At 49.9% G+C, this 19,919-nt stretch overlaps 1 protein-coding gene across 1 annotated transcript; it reads left to right on the top strand.

Moving 5' to 3' along the window:
• Positions 1 to 1,188: 1,188 nt before the first annotated feature.
• On the top strand, positions 1,189 to 16,491 carry Nt5c1a (5'-nucleotidase, cytosolic IA). Its single transcript, XM_071617722.1, has 6 exons — positions 1,189 to 1,323; positions 9,391 to 9,558; positions 10,031 to 10,160; positions 11,867 to 11,989; positions 13,958 to 14,142; positions 15,699 to 16,491. Exons 1-6 carry the CDS (start codon positions 1,198 to 1,200, stop codon positions 16,062 to 16,064), a joined length of 1,098 nt encoding a protein of 365 aa, XP_071473823.1. The 5' UTR covers positions 1,189 to 1,197; the 3' UTR covers positions 16,065 to 16,491.
• Positions 16,492 to 19,919: the final 3,428 nt, after the last annotated feature.

Below are 19,919 nucleotides of genomic sequence, written 5' to 3'. Positions count from 1 at the left end.
TAGCAAAGGCAGGCAGGGTGGGAGAGGTCTGGGGTCATAACTAGAAATTATCTGCTAAGTCTTGGGAAGGACAAACACACATCCCCTCCCTCCTATAACTTTTTTTGATTACTATAATTTCCCTCTTTTTCCCAAACAAGGTTTGGTAGGTTCCTCCTCACATGGTGGAGGCCAGGAAGATCCCTCCTTTCTGTATTCACTCTTAGACTTCCTGGCCTGTTCCTTGGAATGGATGATATTCATAGTTCAGGGCTCTGCACCAAAGGGACAATACCGTGGAATTAAAAAAAAAACACACACACACACACAAAATAAACGGCTGCCTAACGTTTGTTTCCTAGGCCCTACTTCTAAGCTCCCGCCTCCAGCCCGTCCATAACATGTAAATAACCACTCCCAATTCGGCAGGTGGGACCTGGGAACGCGCGCCCTCTGCTGGCCAACAAGGAGCCAGCGAGAATCTGGTCTCAGAGTCCCAGTTTCTTCCATCTGGGTTTCCCGCTAGGCCAGGGCGCAGAAGAGGCAGCATCGCACGCACAGTGTCTCGACCGCCTCCGCCATGGTATAGAAGGGCTGCTGGCTGGATCTCCCACTTGCCCCCCCCGCGGAGGAGCTGGTCCTTGTTGGTAGTTGGAGTTGTCCATCCACCTCCTCCTCAGTCCGCAGGATGCCTAGGGTCAAAGGGAAGGGGACTGCTCAGGGTCCTAGGGTTCCAGCATTCTGCCATCCGAGGGGTTCAGAGGGACGGTTAGCTTTGGAAAGGAAGGTGGAGAGTCACTTTCCATTTTCTCTTTTGGTGATCACCACACTCTAGGTGAGAAAAGTTGTCAGATCTCCCCTCTCTCCATGCCCTTGAACATCATCCTGACAATCCGGAATCCGCATCAGCCTACAAGCTTGCAAATCTGGAACCGCATCCCTCAGTTTGCTTCAGGCGCGGGTCAGTCGGGAAAGGAGAGTTCAGCTGTACCCCGCACCTATAGCAGCAGCAGCACGTCGGCGACAGAGAGGGCGAGCCTAACCTCCCGGTCCCCCACCCGCGGCGGGCGGGCGGGGCGGCGGCTCACGCTGACACCCTGGCCGCCGCTGCCCGCCCTCTTCTCACGCCCCGCCGCGCCTTCCCTCCCGCAGCCCGGCCCCGCGAGCTCCGCGTCTCCGCAGCCGCCTGCTCCAGCCCGGCAGGGTCAGAGCTGGAGCATGGAACCCGGGGAGTCCCGGGAGGCCCGGGAACCTGGACTCGGGGCAGAGACCGCCGCGGCCCCGCGCTGGGAGGAGGCCAAGACTTTCTATGACAACCTCGCGCCCAAGAAGAAACCTAAATCGGTAAAAGCGGGGCATGGATGGGGAGATCGGGCCGGGAAAGGGTCACTCAGAGGCGGGTTTGCAAGGCCCCTGGGAAGGGACCCGTAGTGCCCCTCTGGGAGGGAACGCAGCTCCTCTGCTCCAGAAAGCGCCCAGCAGTTGGCTCAGGCTCGGGTTTATTTTGGGAGCTCTGTTCTGGTGGTTGTGTGTTGTTGTTGTTTCTTTCTTTCTTCTCTCCCCCACCCCTCGGCTCAGTTTCCACGCCAGGGTCCCCCTCCCCCCAAATGTTATCACTGCTCAGATTGGGCTGCGACCCCAGATTACTTCCTTCCCCACTATCCGGGGTGCTTGGGTGCACTTGTTGGCAAAGCTGGTCAACCCCGCCTGAAGCCGCGTCCCAGGCTCCAGTAACTCGAAACTGGAAACCCGGCTCCTCTCTGTGTGCTCCCCTCTCCACTATCTGGGCACCGGGCTCGGGACCCAAACCTCTGCGTTCGGGCCATAGCTTGGGGCCCTGCTCTTGGTGTCGGGATGCCGCCCTCCCTGCGTCCTAAAAGGAGCTTCTTGCTCCAGGCACTGGGGATCTGCTCTGTGCGCTCAGGCCTTTGTGCCCCTCATTCTAGGGTCCCAACGCTGGGTTCTGCACCCCAGTAGCAAGCTCTGCTCCCCCTTTGAAATGGACATTAACATCCCAAAGTTGAGTCCAACCTTTGAGACCTCACACAGAGGAAAGAGCTCCTCTTCCCCTGTGGAATAAATCATAAAGTCCTGGTCTGCCTTTAGCCTTGCTCAGTCCATCTTCCCAGATCTCAGAGCTTGGGGAAGGGACTGAGGATAAAGGCTGGCCTGGATGTATTCAAAAGACCTTGAAGCTTCCTTTCAAAGAGCCTTCTCTAGGAAGCTCACCCCAACAGTCATTCTTTGGACATCTCTAGGCCTTGGTCATCCATGGCATTGAGATATTGATTAAACTGTGCCCCAGTCAAAGGAGATCACAGTGCACTGTTGGAGGCTCTGGAGATGGTGGGTGCTCAAAAAAAGATCCCACATGGTGCAGTGGGAGCATAGAGGAGGGAGTGACTGCCCACCAGGAAAGGCTTTGTGGAGTTGGTATTTCAGCTGATCTTAAAACCTGAGTAGATGGAGTTTCCCAGGCAGAGAGGGAAAAGATGGAGATGTCTTTGAAATCAAGGACTGTGTTTCAGAATCAGGACTCAGTAGGAAAATGTGGGGTTATTCAGAGAAGAGTAACAGAGATGCTGTTGGGTGGAGGAACTTGGGGCTTGTGGACAGGGCCTTAGTGAGATGAGGTTTTCAAACTAGGTTCTGTGGAGACCCATGTTTCAGGGGGCCTGCAGACAATTGAATACAATTTTCTTTCTTCTTTAAACTATGTTTTAAACTATTAAAAATATGTGATAAAGCCCAACTCACTCAAATGTGTTCATTGGAGATTTCAGCACTATGGGGACCAGAGACATATTAACTTGTGCTACAGGTTTATTATTATTACGTTTTTAGCAAACCTCAGAATAAAGCTTTTCCTCAGTTCTATTTAATAGAAAAGCATCTTGAGATTGTAAGCCCCATTATTTAACAAAATTAAAACCATTGCCACTTGCAACCACTTATCTGTATGAATCAGGGCTTTCTCAACCCTGCTCCAAAACAAAAACAGAAACAAATTGGCTGGATTCTAAAGCTTAAGTCTGCCCTGGCGTCCCCACCCCTGGTTTTATGTTTGTTCTCATCAAAACAATTGTGTTGTTTTTGTTGGTTGACTTTATAATAAATACATTCATAAATATATATTATATGTTTGAATTTGTAAAATAAGCTCATACCTATTATTTATGGCAATATGATTTTCATATTGAGGTTCTGCCTAAAAGTTCATTTGAATAAAAGATCAACCTACATTAAAAAAAAAACAACAAAACATGGAGACCATAATGGACCTATTATAGGATTTTTCAGCAGGGGATTAAATTGATCCCTTATTTTTTGCCTGATCCCATTTTCATTCTAGATGATCACTCTAGGTCTGTTTGCTGGATGGATTGGAAAGGGCAGATTTGGCAGAAGGCAAAATAGACAGAAGGCAAAGCTAGATTGATGTTGTGGTCTGGGGGCTGGAGAGGAGATGGATGTTGGAGATTGGAGTGGCTTCAGTGTTCCAAATCCTATTACTCCCCAAGCACCAAGAACCAGGGAGCTCAGGCCCAGAGGTCAGTCATGACCCCTCCAGCCTCCCTCATGGATCTCTGGGAGGCAAGGAACCTGGAGGTTTCCCAGCTCCTATTCCTTCCTGTAGTAGCCCCTCTTCCCACAGGCTATTTTGGGGGCTTTAGGCCTCCTGGGCCCCATCAGGGCCTGGCCCGGACTTATTCTTATTCCCAGGAGCCTGAGGGAAATATTTAACTGAGTGAAGGCACATAGGAGGCCCTCACCTTATGGGGTCAGAGGACTTCCTCCATCCAGAGCTCTTCTGTTCCTTTCTCCCAGCCACCCTTCTCTCTCTAAGTCCTTCCAGAAATAATAGCATTTTGGCTATGTTCCTATCTTGGGTGCACTAGGCAGAATCATGTTGATTTATATGGAAGCTTCTCAGGCAGGCTGGAGTGGGAGTGGTAGCTGAGCTGCCCTCTATTAATCTTCCTTCCCCACCCCCTAAGTCAGAGCAATGCCTCAGCCCCAGCAGAAGGCAGGGAGCTGGCAGGACTCTGGCTTCCTAGAGCCAGAGCTTCCAGGCTGAACCACTGAATTGTTTTGACCCATTTCCCAGTCTGAGATGTGGGCTGCTTTCTGATTTTGGTGCACCTGACAACACGTGACCAGGTGTTAGAGATTTGGCCAGGCTCAGGAGGGTCTCTAAGCACCCTCTCACCTGTTCTTCCGGTCAGCTTGGAGTCTTGACTGCCATTCATCTATTCCAGCTGGAGCCGCATTTCCTACAGCAGCACATGCCCTGGAGGCCCTTTGACCCCACTTTACTTGGTGTTGTGTTGAGAGTAGTCTGGGGGTGGAGAGCAGAGTCCTTGTCTTGGGAATTCCATTTGAGAGGGAAAAGATGCCCTGTCCTGAGACTCTACCTCTCACCATTTCTCCCAATCTGGAAAGGGAGGCTAGGGAAGGTATATCCAATGAAGTCACTAAAGTAACAGAGGTTGGGGACTTCTGGGAGCCATTGAGGAGGGCCATATCAAGGGAACTGCTGTGTGGACAGAGGCCAGGATGGAAGTCGAAAATTGGGATCTCATCTTGGCTCTGCCTTGACTTTGCTGTGTGGTGTAGAACAAAACTGCCCCTCACTAGCCTACTTCCCTATCTGGAAAAGAGGGAAATAGAGACTCCTCGGGCCAAGGCAGCCAGGATGATTTTTCTTGCAATGGTCAGGAGTGGGAAGAGATGGGGTCTGGGTAGCTCGGCCAGAGGAGACTTAGGACTTGGCAGTCTGGCAGAGACTGTGGGACAGAAAGTGGGGACTGAGACCTTGGCTGGCTGCCTGGGCTGGAATGACAGGCTTGGGAATCTGCCTGAAGGGACTGGGGAGCAGCTGGCTCTCTATCCTTCAAGGGAGCATGGGTCTGTCCCTGGGGTAGTAAGCCCAGAGGATAGGGTAGGCTAAGCCCTGTCTCAAAAGCATATAGAATTCCTAGATTCATGAAGAGTGAATGTCCCCACCTCTGATCCTACCCTTACCATCTATGGCCATCACCCTATCACCCCTTTCCTTTAGGGCTTTTGACTTTAGCTTCTTCCTTGAAGGATCACCAGTGTTGATGGGGCTAGGGGGTGCCCAGCCCAAGGAAACACAGACATACAGTGTTCAGCAACTGGGAAAGACATTTGGGTTGAGCCTAGGAGGAGGACCTGTTCCACCACTCCTTACACTGACCCTACTTGCCACATACACCATCTTGGTTGGGGTTAAAAACTAATACTTTGCCAACTGAGGTCAGTCAGTCACATGACCTTGGGGAATTCTTTGGCTCTCCATTCCTGTTTTTAGGTTCTAAAGCTGCACTTGCCACTAACTATATGTAGATATATAAGTTCATTAAAATTAAATGAAATTAAAAACCCAGGTCTTTGGTCTCACTAGCTATACTTCAAATGCTCCATAGCCACATGGACAGCACAGATTATGGAACATTTGCATTATCACAGGAAATTCCACTGGACAGTGTTCTTCTAATGAATGGCATGAATCCCTGCCTTGAAGAAAATCATAAATAAGATCTACGGTGGCAGGGATCTCCTGTATTGTTTTCAGCTATGTCCCCAGCATAGTGCCTGTCACACGGTGATCATTCAGTGTTATCAACTGATTGGAGCCCAGTTTTGACCCCAGAAAGAAGCAGTGGGGTGGGGTCCATAGTTCACAGGGCTACCAGGAACAGGCCAGAATTTGAGGTCCACTCACAAGTCTTGACTTCAATCTAAGCCCCTGTCTCCTTATCTATAAAGTAGGAATCATGATCTAGGACTTCCCAGGTCACAGAGATGTGGAAGGACTCTCTGGGTGTCCATGAATCCCTTGGGCACCCACATTCTGATCCTTGCCAGGGACTAAAAAGAGTCCAGCTGCTGTCTGTGGTGTCAAACTCCTCTCCCCTTTCCACCAGAAGTGGGTGTCTTAGATCATTAGGCTGTTATAACAAATAGTGCCATAAACTCAGTGATTTTTACTGTAAACAACATAAATTTATTTATTTATGGAAGCTGAAGTCCAAGATCAAGACACCAGCAGACTGGTATCTGATGAGGGTCCACTTTCTGATTCAAAGATGGAAACTTCTAGCTGTGTCCTCACATGGTGGAACAGGCAAGGCAAGCTCTCTGGTGTCTCTTGTAGGACTACTAATCCCATCATGACCTGATCACCTCCCAAGTCCTCACCTCTTACTACCATCACCTTCCCTACCACACCGTGAGCTCTGAGAATAGGAGCCATGTCTCTATCCAAGCTCAGGTGCCCGGCATAAAAAACTGGTCAATGTCCACCAGTTTTATACCAACTAACAAAATATTTTCTGGGCACCTGCTATATTTGAAGCAATCTGAACAGATGAGGGCATTGCATTGGAATTTCTGTTTCATGTTAATTTTTTCATTTTTGTTTTGTACCGGGGATTAAACTCAGGGTCACTCAGCTACTGAGCCACATCCCAAGCCCTGTTTTTGTATTTTATTTAGAGACAGGGTCTCACTGAGTTGCTTAATGCCTCAATTTTGCTGAGGCTGGTTTTGAACTCAAGATCCTCCTGCATCAGCCTCCCCAGCCACTGGGATTATAGGCATGTGCCCCCGTGCCTGGCTCCATGTGAAGTTTTTTATTGCACACACTTTCTTATTGAAATATGTTAAAAGTATATTGATGCTGGGCCCAGTGGTGCACACCTGTAATCCCAGTGACTCTGAGGCTGAGGTAGGAGGATTGCAAGTTTGTGGCCAGCCTCAGCAACTTAGTGAGACCCTTGTCTCAAAATTTAAAAAACTTTTAAAAGGGGAGTGTTGTAGGAAGGGCCTTGTCTGGTGTGTCTTTTATAAGAATAACTAATCCCATCATGACCTGATCACTTTCCAAAGGCCTCACCTCTTACTACCAATACTTTGAAGGTTGGGTGACAGCAATAAGTGGCAGAGCACCCCTGGGTTCAATCCAATGAATGTGACATAACTTTTCTATGTTCATATGTGAATATACTACCAGTGAAACTCCACATCATGTACAACCACAAGAATGGGATCCTAACTAGAATAAGTTATAGTCCATGTGTATATAATATGTCAAAATAAACTCTACTACCATGTATATCTAAAAAGAAAAAATAATTTTTAAAAAAAATTAAAAACATATATACATGTATATGTGTGAAATATTTTTGAAATATGTTAGAATTCCAGAGGTATTAAAGGTTTGCTGAGCACCTTTCTGTGCCAGGCACAGAGATATAGTAATGAAACCAGACATGGTGGCACACATCTATAATCCCAGCGACTCAGGAGGCTGAGACAGGAGTATCACAAGTTCAAGGCCAGCCTCAGTAACTTAACAAGACTCTCTCTCTCTCTCTCTCTCTCTCTCTCTCTCTCTCTCTCGCTGGGGATTGAACCCAGGGCCTTGTGCATGCAAGACAAGCATTCTACCAACTAAGCTATACCCCCAGTCCAGGACCCTGTCTCAAAATAAAAAAATAAAAAACTTCTGGGGGCTTCGCTTGCTGGTAAAGTGTCCCTGGGTTTAATCCCCCATACTACTACTGGTACCAATAATAACAATAACAAATGAGATACTCATGTTCCTGCTTCCTTCCTAAATTCACCTAGAAAAACGTTAAATAAGTGATTATAATTTAATGTTAATTGTACTAAGAAGGAAACCCACAGGAGAGGTATCAAATGGAGACTGTGGTGAGGGTAGTCTTCCTAGAGGTGACAGTCTAATTTGGGACCTGTAGGTTGAGTAGAAGTTAGCTGGACAGAGAGTATGAGAAACAGCATATCCGTAAAGGGAACAGCAAAGGCTCAGAGGAAGAAGGGGAGGGTGTGTCAGATATGAGAAAGGTCACATTGAACAAGGCTGGGAAAGCAGAAGCTGAGAGTGGGGAAAGAGAAAGGGGTCTGTTGTGAAGGACTTCCAACTCCATACCAAAGGCTGCCAATTCCACTCTGAAAAGAGTGGTCACCACTGAAGAGGTGGGCTGTGCTCCCATCTGCACTTTAGGAAAATTCCCCGACAGCAGCATGAGTGAGAAACTGTAGAGGGTGAGAGGTGTTGATGGGCTGGTGTCTGGTAGAGAAGACAGAAAGAAGTGGCTGGACCTTGGTCGTATTGACTGCTTGGGGTGATTGGCTGATGGAGAATGGAGCGGGGAAGAAGAAGGAGTGAAGCCGCTTCAGGGTTCTGCTTCTGTGGACAGTGGTGTGTGGGAGACCAACCTAGCACGTGACTGAGTTAACTCCCCTGCTGGGCAATGTGGCCTCAGGCACCCAAGCCGCTAGACTGCCTTGCTCTTCTAGGGTTCGAGTGACCTGTGTCTTCCTGCCCAGGCTGTGTCTTCCTACAGCCCCATGGGTGGAGCTATGCTCACCTGTTCCTTTGTAATCTTACCCCTTGCCCTGTTTAGGATAGAATGTTCCATGGAAGTGCCTTGTGTGTGTGTCCCCTTCTCTTACTGTGCCTTTGAGTGTGGCCTACCCAGGTGTCAGTCAACCTGCTGACAGTGGACATCATGAAGATAGACTCAGCCCCCTGAAACCTGATCCCTTGTCTCATTTGAATAGCTTCTCCTCAATAAAAGGGGTCAGCGCTTGCTCTCTCTCTCTCTCTCTCTTCCTGTGGACCTTTAAGGTCAGAGGAGCTGTCACTGTGACCCAAAGAAAAAGGTATTTGTGTCTCTTGTGTGGTTATTTTAATGCAGCCCAGTTAGCCCAGTTTACCTGGAGTGATCCCTGAGCCATTTAGTCGCTAAAACGGAAACCCGGCAGCAGTGCTATCTACTCTTCTGGTGGAGCTCTGGAGTGGATGGTGGTGCTGAGCCTGGAGGTGAGGGAAAGGAGGAGGGATCAAGTTGGGGGTGGAGGAAGTGGTGGGAATTCAGCCTCAGGCATGATGAGTTGAAGCTGGGGCAGTTGGATATTTGAATCTGGAACTCAGGAGACAGATCTGGGCTGGAGATAAATTTTCTTATGTAATTGCTATGTTCCTGGCCATCAATTTCTTCCTTAGGGCATGTAGCTCTCATTTCCTAATGGAAACCACCTGGATCTCAAGCATCAGTCATACTTGGGCCACATACATCATATTCATTTTTCTGTTGTATTCAGATGTCCCAACCAAATTGCGAACTCCCTGAGGGCATGTCCCTCCTTCAGATTGCACTCTAGGTGGCAAGCCATCCTCTGCCTCTGGGTTCTCTGTAAACAGGGTCCTAACCTGTCTGCCTCTTCCCAGACTGAGTCTCTTTAGGGAAAAGCCTGGGCCTGGGTCTTTTCCACGTCTTCAGTAGCTGAGGGGTTTGCATAGGAACACCTGCCCCGGAGCAAGTCTGAGTGACAGCCCTTACTCCTGCACCTCTACAGCCCAGGCCTCAGAATGCTGTCACCATTGCTGTGTCCTCCCGAGCCTTGTTCCGCATGGACGAGGAGCAGCGGATCTACACGGAGCAGGGCGTGGAGGAGTACGTGCGCTACCAGCTGGAGCACGAGAATGAGCCCTTCAGTCCTGGGCCAGCCTTCCCCTTCGTGAAGGTGAGGGGCAGGTCCTGCAGCTGCCCACAGAGTGCCTTCGTGGGGACTAGAAAAAAACACTCCCATGATTGTCTGAGCAAGGAAAAGGAGCCCCCTCTGTACAGATGCAACCCCATGGGGGCACAGGCTTGGCTAGGGAACAGAGCCTTTGTGGGAAGAAGAGGCCACCCCTCTTCTGGACTGATGTAGCCCTGTGCCAGGTAACCAGTTTGGTGAGTGACCCTCACTCATCTCTTTTGTGAGGTGCTCCTGAAGAGCAAACACCCTGCACACCGGTGGAGAACACCATTAGGAGACTGTCCCTATGCATTGTTCTCATCCCAGGTCTGCCTCCGACCTCCCCTCCCCTCCTCTCCCCTCCCCTGTTCTTTCCTCCCCTCTCCTCTCCTCCCCTCCTCTCATTGGATTCCTGGCCACCAGCTCCAGGTATCCATCATAAGAATCTGAGCAACAGGGTGCCCTCTCTTTCCAGGCTCTGGAGGCTGTAAACAAGCGGCTTCGGGAGCTGTACCCCGACAGTGAGGATGTCTTTGACATCGTGCTCATGACCAACAACCATGCTCAAGTGGGAGTCCGCCTCATCAACAGTATCAACCACTACGGTAAGCAGGAGGCCCTACCACACCCCGGGGATGGCCCACACCAATGCAGCATCAGTTGGTACCCACTGGACCCCTAAGTTCAATGCTATGCTGGTGAACTGGTTGTTTACAAAAACAAAAAAACCCTGATTTGAAGTGTTGCCAGTTTTCAGGTGTCAATATTCCTGCAATGGCTGATTTCAAGCCACCCATGGTTGAATAAAATTCAACCAAATGGTTCACATAATTCATTTGACCATAGGCTCTCCCAAGCCGACACAAGTCAGCTCCACACACAGTGCACAGGCCCCACTCCCTGTGTGACAGCAGCACTTTCTGCCCCCATGCCTCTTTACCTGCAATGAGGCTAAAAGGCCACACAAAGCTGCTGGGAGAATCACGGGCAGTTGCTAGAGTAAAAGTGCTCTGTGTCTCAGTCCACACTTTTGATTAAAAATACTTGCCGAGTACGGAGGCACACACCTGTCATCCGAGTGGCACAGGAGGCTGAGGGAGGAGGATCGTGAGTTCAAAGCCAGCCTCGGCAACTTTGTGAGGCCCTAAGCAACTCAGCAAGACCTGTCTCTAAATAAAATATAAAAAAGGGCTGGGGATGTGGCTCAGAGATTAATTGCCCCGAGCTCAATTCCACGTACCCACACCTCAAAAAAGATACTAGACCCTCCAGAGCTGGCTTCAGATGAAGAAAATAATTTATTAGGTTCCAGGGTGTCTCAGAACCTTGGGGCAGGAAGTAAAATTGGGCCCACAGAGGCCTGAAGCCAAGTACTGGAAAGGAAAGCCCTTACTTACGCTTCTCTAGCAAGTTCACATTCTCTCTCTCTCTCTCTCTCTCTCTCTCTCTCTCTCTCTCTCTCTCTCTCTCTCCCCCCATCTCCCTGGCGGCCCCCAAACTGGATTTCTCTGCTTTCTGAATATAAAACAAGGAAAAGCAGAGAAATCCAGTTTGGGGAGAGAGAGAGAGACAGATTTCTAAGACCTTGTTTTAAGGAAACAAGCTAATCCAGTTGGCTTTATTTAATTTACTTTAATAATTCTTTATTTGGGGTGCTAGGGATTGAATCCAGGGCTTTGTGTGTAAAAGCATGGGCTCTACCACTGAGCTATGCCACCAGCCACCAGTTGGCATGTTTTAAATATTAATTTCAAATTTATGGGAGCAGAAGTGATACTAAAAATATTTAATCGCCTGTGTGATAGATGCTGAGCAGTCCACACGCGCCAAGTAGATAGTGCTGGAGCTGACCCTGAAAGACCTCTGTGGTGCTGGGCATTTCACCTTTCTGTGGACTGTGGACTGTGGACTGTGAGCTGTGAGGAGGACAGGGGTTCTGGGTAAGGGGATGAAGTAGTGATAGATCACTTAAAACAATAGCAGCCGTTGACGAGCAAATATTTTACACCCTTGGCAGCCATGGGAACTAACTGTTTGACAGCTGGGTCAGGTGTCTATAGGTCCCGCAGTCTATAGCATCTTGATTCCCTAACAAGAGGGAATTTCTGTGAGCTGGGAAGTTTCATCCCCATGTCTTTGATGAAGGGTGAAGGGGCTCAGAAGGGAAATGCTGGCCTAAAGTCACAGAGAATCACTCTGCTGCCCACCACCACACGAATCCAAGATGGCACTCCTTAAGCACAGAGAATCCATTCTAAAACCTGGAGGATTGACCCTGGCCTCACCTGGGTGCTCTCTGCCTCCTCCCCAGATCTGTTCATCGAGAGGTTCTGCATGACAGGAGGGAACAGCCCCATCTGCTACCTCAAGGCTTATCACACCAACCTCTACTTGTCAGCTGATGCAGAAAAAGTGCGAGAAGCCATTGATGAGGGTAAGTCAGAATGAGGAGGGAAAATATAGGAAGTCTAGCAAAGTGGTCTAAGAGGTGAGAGGCCTGGGTCCTAAAACTATACAGGTGCTGGGAGTTGCTATGGTAACTAGAGAGGGGCCTGGGCCTAAACTCCTGTGATCTGTTTATAAAGTCTGAAAACAAGGCCCCACCTATTCGACTTTCCCACCTCCTGCTCTACTGTGTTAAAGATGGATTTATTCATCAGCATTACCCAACCTTCTGTTTCCATGGAAACCCTCCTTACAGCCCAGAAAGCTACTTCCTTCTAAGATTCCTCCAGGTCAGTGAGAGTTCTGTTTCCTGTATGATCATGGGCAGTTCCTACCCTTTTTTGAGCCATTGGGACGGGGGATCCATATCCGGTCCAGCCAGAGTGATGGGATCAGGAAATGGCCAGCATCTCCAGCAGCTGGGCTGGCCAGAGCTAAAGTGAGGCCAGGAAATCCAGGGGCAAGTTCCAACAAAGGGGAGTTCCCTCTATGAGCCCTTTTCAAGGGGAGACTATGGTGGCCAGGATAGACTCAGTCCTCCCCATTGGGTGTGTATCCAACTCACACAGGCCACAGAGGAAGAAGGACTGCCTGGCTGCCTGAGAAGACTCCCCAGGCTGAACACTAGTGGCAGGATCCATATCCACTTTTCTCTTCCTCTTTCTTGCTTTCTCCTGCCTGTAAGCCTGGCCACTCTCCTGACGCCTCCCTCTCCTGAGCTGTTGGGAGCTCCACAAGGCTTCTTTAATCAGGACCCAGGAGCCATTTCCCTAGGCAGATGTCACACTCCCTGGTTGAGGCCTGAGTGCTGACATGTAGGCATGCTTCTGTGAGCCTGTAACCTGACCTCAGGCTAGGGAGCAGGAGAGTGGTCTGGAGGGAGGCCCTGCTCAGGGTCAGATGGTTCTGGGTCACCTTGGCTTTGGCATTAGCAGAGCTGAAAAGGAGCCTAGCCTGATGCCCAGGGGCTGCCCTGCTATTGGCATCCTCAGGCTAGCGAGGTTGCTGTGAGGCCTGTACTGTTCACTCCTCCTAAAGCTCTGCTGAGCCCTGCCTCTATGATCCTGGATTCCAAACATCAGGACAGAAGTGGCCTTCAGAGAGATGAAGACAAGCTGCCAGGTTTCCAGCCTCTTAGCACTGGTGCTCTGGTGTCCAGGGCAGCTCTAGCCTTTAGCCTGGGTTCCCACAGAGAAGTCCCAGTTATGGAGACTTCACACAGTCAAAGGCAGCTTGTGCTACCACCCCCTAGGGCCACCTGTATTGTTTCATGGAACCCTGAATGGCCAACCTGCCCTGAGTAGGGCATACCTGGGAACCATTGTGGTTATAGACATGGTGCCCACACTCATCCCACCCCTAATGCAGCCTGGAATCTCAATCCCAGACAGAGCCATAAGGACCTTAATTTTATCTTGGCCCAGAGAAGGTGAGTAACTTCGAGGGAGTGACCAGGGCTAGCCAGAGTAAAGGGCTCCTTTCCAGACCCTCCGTAGATCCATATCAGGGGTCTGTGAGGAGCCCTGAGCAGGAGAGCAGGGCCTGGTGGACTCTTCTTCCCAGGACCAGCTCTTTGGCTGATCCCTAGCATGATTTTTCTTGGTATTAAAATTCCTTCATACTATTTGGTAAAGAGCTCTTGCCCTGAGCCTCCTCCTGCCTCCAGGACTGTCCCAGACCTCTCCACATAGGTGAGGGCCCTTAGCACCCAATGTTGAAGCTACAGCTTGGTCTACTCCTATGGCCAATGTCCATGACCTAACTACTGGTTTTTAGATATTTTTAACACTAGCTCTCATTAACCTTGCCCTCTGTCCTGGTGGGGGAGAGCAGGTGGGTTTAGCGTAGCCTGAGATAACCCTCTCTGGCATAGCCTGAGACAGCCCTCTCTTGCACCACCCAGGGAGTCCCTATTGCCTGCTCTGAAGACAGACAGTGCTTGCTTCTCTCTGCCCAGGGATTGCAGCTGCCACCATCTTCAGCCCCAGCAGGGATGTCGTTGTGTCCCAGAGTCAACTGCGCGTGGCTTTCGATGGGGATGCTGTGCTCTTCTCAGACGAGTCAGAGCGCATTGTCAAGGCGCATGGGCTGGACAGATTCTTCGAGCATGAGAAGGCTCATGAGAACAAACCTTTGGCTCAGGTGCACTACATCGTCCCAGAACCCCTGAGAAGAACAAGGTGGCTCCCTAGAACCTGCCTTGGTCAGAACCAAACCTGGGTTCAGCCCAGACTCTAGCCAGGTCCTCTCACCTATCCTAAATCCCTCGTCCCTCTCACTTGGCCCCAGCCCCCTCAGTGAGCTCCCACCCCTTCACTCAGTCCCCATCATCCTCACTGAAGTCTCCATGGTCTCTCTGAGCCCCACTCTGAACCTCTTCCCCTTCCTTGCAGCTCCAATCCCTTTTCTGAGGTCTCTGTCCCTTCCTGAAGTCCTCCTTCCTTTCTGGAGCCTAATCCCCTTTCTGAGGTCTCCACCCCTTCTCTGAAGTTCTCATTCTCTAAGTCCCCACATCTTGTCGGAAACTCCCACTGCTCTCCAAAGGCCTTACCTCCTCCCTCTGAATCCCCCATCCTGTCTCTGGATCCCTCAACTCCTCTCTGGTATCACCTCTGAGTAAGCTCCTGTTCCTGAAGAAACTCCCGTTCCCCTTCCTGGAGGAGGAAGAACTGGATTGGCACCCCACAGGGGCAGGCCCACTGGAGCAGGGACATCTGGCTGGGGCATGGGGTGGGGCGCTGGGACAGACTGTATGCTTGGGCCACTTCCTGCTATGCCTTGGTGAGTGGGATCAGGGACTTCAGTCACACTCAGATTGCTCAATGGGCCTCTGAGAATGGAACATGTCTTAATACTTGTTGAAAATTTCTTGGGGTTGGAGCTGTGGGGTTCTCCAGTCTTCCTGGGAGCTCCAGTTTGAATTTTCCCCAAAAATCAGTTTCTCAGAGCAAGACAATTTATTTTCCCACTAAGTGGTCAATAGAGGCCCAAGGACTCCTGCTTGCTCTGGGTCATCCAGCAAGGCAGAAGTCTCTAAGCCTAGAAGCCCAACTTATTCCCAGCTACTTTAGAAATAAGCAGTCTTCATCATCTTCCAGTTCTTAATTCATATATCCTCATTAACTCATGTCTCATCACACTGTATAGAATTGAAGAATTGGGACTTTTCATTGGGTTAAGCTTCATTGCTCTGGGCACTGTAGAGAAACAAATCTTTTCCCTGCCCTCAGAGCGCTTAAGTCTGACATCCTGAGCCACCTGTGTGCCCAGGGGCAGGTTCATATTCACCAGATACACATTGTCCCCTGTGTCCCAGATGTTGACAGCTGGAGGGTGTCCATGCCATAGTTACTAATTTTAATATCTTCCCTTCTGGTGGGCACAGAAGGCCATGCTTACAGAGCTGCCAGACAGACACCTGCTGATGGGGGCCTGGATAGATATGCACACTAACAATTGCCCTGGTACAGTTATTCTGGCACAGCCCCAATCTCAGTAAGACAGACTCCAGACTGAGGTACCTACAGCCCCACTGATGCACGCAGGAACCCCAGCAGGCACAGCAAAACTACCCGAGAGATCTAGGGATCCTGAAAAGTTTTCTCATACCAAACAAGGAGGATACTAGTGCCTCAGGGAGAGGAGGGGAGCACTTGTTGGGGAGGCTGAGCTCACAGTGTTCCCTTACTTTTTCATAGGGCCCCTTAAAGGGCTTCCTGGAGGCACTGGGTAGGCTGCAGAAGAAGTTCTACTCCAAGGGCCTGCGGCTAGAATGCCCAATTCGCACCTACTTGGTGACAGCACGCAGCGCAGCCAGTTCTGGGGCTCGAGCTCTCAAGACCCTGCGCAGCTGGGGCCTGGAGACGGATGAGGCCTTGTTCCTAGCTGGAGCACCCAAGGGCCCCCTCCTGGAGAAGATTCGCCCACATATCTTCTTTGATGATCAGATGTTCCACGTGGCTGGGGCTCAGGAGATGGGCACCGTGGCTGCCCATGTGCCTTACGGCGTGGCACAGACACCCCGGCGGGCTGCACCTGCAAAGCAGGCCCCATCTGCACAGTAGCTGAGCCACTTCACTTCAGGCTCCCTGTCTTAGTTCAACACCTTGTCTGGTGGCCCCTTCTAGTTCCTCGCCATTCTGTCCTTCCGCACGTCTGCCCTCATCCCTTTGGGTGAGGTACCTGTAGGAAATCGCACAGACTGGGTCAACGAACTGACTGACCATGCCCCCTTTTGGGCAAACACTGTGCCATGATCCTAGCTAGGACAGTAGGATCATGCAGAGTAGCTTGGTTTCAGGGAGAAGTTGATGGGACTGAGCAGGGGAGGATCAGCAAAGCCAGGATGCTTCAGAAGAGCCTTGGGATAAAAACCAGCCCAGTGCAGTGCCAAGAACTGCTGTGGAGAAGGTGGACTTGGCATCTGAGCTCTGCCCTGGCATTAACTGCATGACTTCTTCCCCTTCATGGTCCTCAGTTCCCACATCTTTTAGGTGGTTTCTAAATTCTCCTTTAGCCAGAGAAGTTTTTTTTTTGTTTGTTTGTTTGGTTTTTTTAATGAAATTGCCTTTTGAAGAAAGCATTCTGTGCCAGGGCTGCTGGGATGCAGCCTAGAATATACAAATCACACAAAGGGACACTTTTTCTAGGCCAATTATAAAATGATACCTCTTCCTGTGGCCAGACCCAGGCTGAGGCTGGGCTACACAGCTTTGTTAACAAGATATAGGCTGGATTTCAGCCCCCAAGTACCCTTCAGCCCAGAGGCCTTTGTTAAAGGACACAATGTTCCATAGCAGCCCTGTATATATCTTTCCATGTTTGGAAATCAATGGACAACGTGACCCATCTGCTTCCTAGAATTCTCTAAGTTGGACCATCAGGGGTCAGCTGCCAAGGTGGAAGTTTTTCAGAAAGGAGTTGGGAGGAAATTGAACCTGCACGCAAGTTCTCCTTCAGCCAGCAGGGGGCACTACAGTATCTTCCTGGGGGGGAGCTTTGGTAGCTGCTGCTGCCGGGTTTTCTCTGCTTCAGATTTTAGCCAAGATTTAGTTGTTGTGTCTGCCAACCCCCTCTTATTGGCCCTTGGTCCTGTTGTGCTGTTAAGCAGCTCTGCCAATGGGGAAAGAGGTGGAATATCTGTGGCCCCAAACACAGGGGGAGAAACTGCAGCGTCTGAAGTGAGCAGTTGTCCATGCTGACCCAGAGGGTAAGGCACTGCCTGGGTGAAGTAGGAAGTGTCAGTAGGTCTGATCTGAGACCCAAAAGTGCCAAGGCAGTAATGACTTAGGAAGGAGCTGGATGTGCACCAGGCAAAATTCTCCCACTGTGGATAGTGAGCCGAAGGCAGTCAGAGCTGCTTGGAAGTAATGAGCTCTCTGTCACTGGGATGTTGTGTAAGGGATTCTGGAATGAGGCAACCTCCACTCTTCCAGAAGTTCCTGCAGCACCTCCTTCACCACCTCCAGAGAGCCCTGATGAATCAGTCTCTTCCTTTGCTGAGCAGCCTTGGCTTTCTGGGAGAAAGGAAAGAAGCATGAATGGCTGATGCCCATGGAAGACCAAGAAGGGGTGAGCAGACATCTGTGTGTGCACTGATTGCCCATCTCCCCAAGGATCCTAGCTATGAGTGGGCACTTTGCAAAGAAAACCAAAGGCGTCATTAGAGGGGGCAAGAGCCTGGGGGTGAAGGGCAACCTGGGGAGCCCACCCAACCTTTGTCTTTCTGAGCACTCATCCCAGGGTCTGAGTGAGCACATGTCCCAGGCAGTGTGGCACCAGGTAGCAGTTGCAGAAAGATAGTCCAGGAAGGAGGAAAAAGAAGACCGAGGTGCTTCCAGAAATGAGTACCAGTTTGGGCCAGAAAAGAAGTGCTGGCTGTGCTTGTGCTCTGAGTGTCAGAGGCCCAGAGAGGCTGTTTGCAGGGAAGAAGGGCAAGGCTGGACTGAGTGGCTGAGACAGACATTACCACAGCTGCCTTAGGGACACTGGCATCATGGCACCCAGATGGGCATGTAATGAAGGTGTTTTTGTACACAGCCATTTCCATCACATAACCAGGACTCTTTAGGCCAGCAGAGGCGGCCTTGGGGCAGAAGTTCTGGTGTGGAGCTTCCTCTAAATCAGTGCTCTTTGCCTGGCCATAGATGCTGTGAAACCTAAGAACAGTCACAGGGAAATGAAAAGGAAGAGAGAGGGAACTCGGCCTCAGGTCACCTCCATTTTGGCAGGAGGTGACAAAAAGCCTCTGGCCTACCTGCCTGCCACTGGGGTCACAGTCATGCTCTTGGAGGAGCCTCCAGGACTCACAGAGCCAGTGGCCATAAGAACCCTACAAAGCTGGACACAGTCCAGGCTCATAGAATGGCATCAGGCTGCCTCACTAAGAAGGACTTATGCATGGTGAGGGCAGCAGGTGTCATCAAATTGAGATAAACTTCATAGATTCTAAAACCCATGAAGTCCATCCCGAGGGCCCAGCGATGAACACCACAGACCCTTCAGCTCTCTGAGGAAGCAGGAAAATGTGATGCTAGAAGCAGAAAGATAAGGTACAAGAAAAGCTGTGGATTTCACTGGGGCACCATTAATAGCTATAGAGAGTCTTGGGCAATGAAGAGACACTGAAGGTCCAAACTCTATTACTGAAACCACAAATGAGCACCTCAAGCCTAGAAAAGGGCTTTCAGAAGCTGGAGTAAAAAGCTAAAAGTCCTGGGGGCAGGTTTCATCACAACCAGACAAGCCTTCTGATGGTCTCAGTACTGAAGAGGGACCCAGAGGTGAGGAGCATTGTTTATTGAATCACCAGGAAATTAAAAAGCCAGATAAGCATCAAAGCCCCAGGCCTGACTTAGGACTGCAGCACCAGGGCAGAGGTGCCACAGCTTCTGGAATGCTGGACCCTTTAGTTGAAAACACCACTTCCCCAACAGATCACTGGACCCAGGAGTGTTTGCCAACAATGGAAGTGACCCAATGGAACTGCCATTTAACAGGAAAGCAGAAGCCCTGTTATTAATCACCGAGACTGCTAAGATCATTGCAGATAGCCCCCTCCCCTACCTGAGAGGCAAATCAAGAATAGTGGGAATGTAACAGAATATGTCAGGAACAAAAGAAAAGAAACCAGCAAGAAGTTCAAATCCAAGATGAATTCAGCATTATAATGATATTCAGCTGGTGTACACCCATACAGCCAAACTGATGATCAAAATATTGAAATACCTCCATACCAGGTGGTAAACAGTCCTGCCCTGAGTCCCCTGAGTATCCCTTGGTGACCTCAATTATTCTGGGCCCTACAGTGTGAATGCTCCATCTTCCCACGGTTCAGCCTTGAAGAGGCTGTGCTAGCACCATGGCCAGAGTCCATTCTGTTTCACGGTGTCCTGGCCTTGCTGGTTTAGGGAGCTAAAGCAACTAGCCCAAAGCCACCCAGATAGTGAGTGGCAGCACTGGGACTCCCAGATGTGTCTGTATGTTGCTAGAACCAGGCTCCCCGCTATTTTCCATACCATTCTACACGTAGTGATGGCAAGAGAAGTCCCACTCTGAGATCTTCACCAGAGAAGCTCTCTAGACAGCCAGTGAACATGTTGATTTCCTGCATGTGGAACTGCTGGAATACATCTGACTGGGCAGATTGTGGTTATAGATTCATAAATAGCTGAAAATCAATTTAAATCAGAGCCAAAGATTTGCAGATCCCTGGGGCACTTTCAAACAATCCCAAATTTGGTGGAACCTTGTTTGAAGACCCCTGGTTTGAGCAAATGAAGAATTTGATAAATGAGGGGCTCTTGTACCAAACATGACCTACCCCCTATTTTTGTCAAATTTCTAGATTTTTTTGTTGTGTGCATGTGTTATTGAATTTTGGGTTTTTGTTTGTTTTGGTGCTTGGGATTGAACCTAGG

The sequence above is a fragment of the Marmota flaviventris genome, chromosome 10 (genome assembly GCF_047511675.1).
Source record: "Marmota flaviventris isolate mMarFla1 chromosome 10, mMarFla1.hap1, whole genome shotgun sequence".
Lineage (NCBI taxonomy): Eukaryota > Metazoa > Chordata > Mammalia > Rodentia > Sciuridae > Marmota > Marmota flaviventris.
Note: the sequence above shows the minus strand (reverse complement) of the source record. Positions and strands in the feature narration are given on the sequence as shown.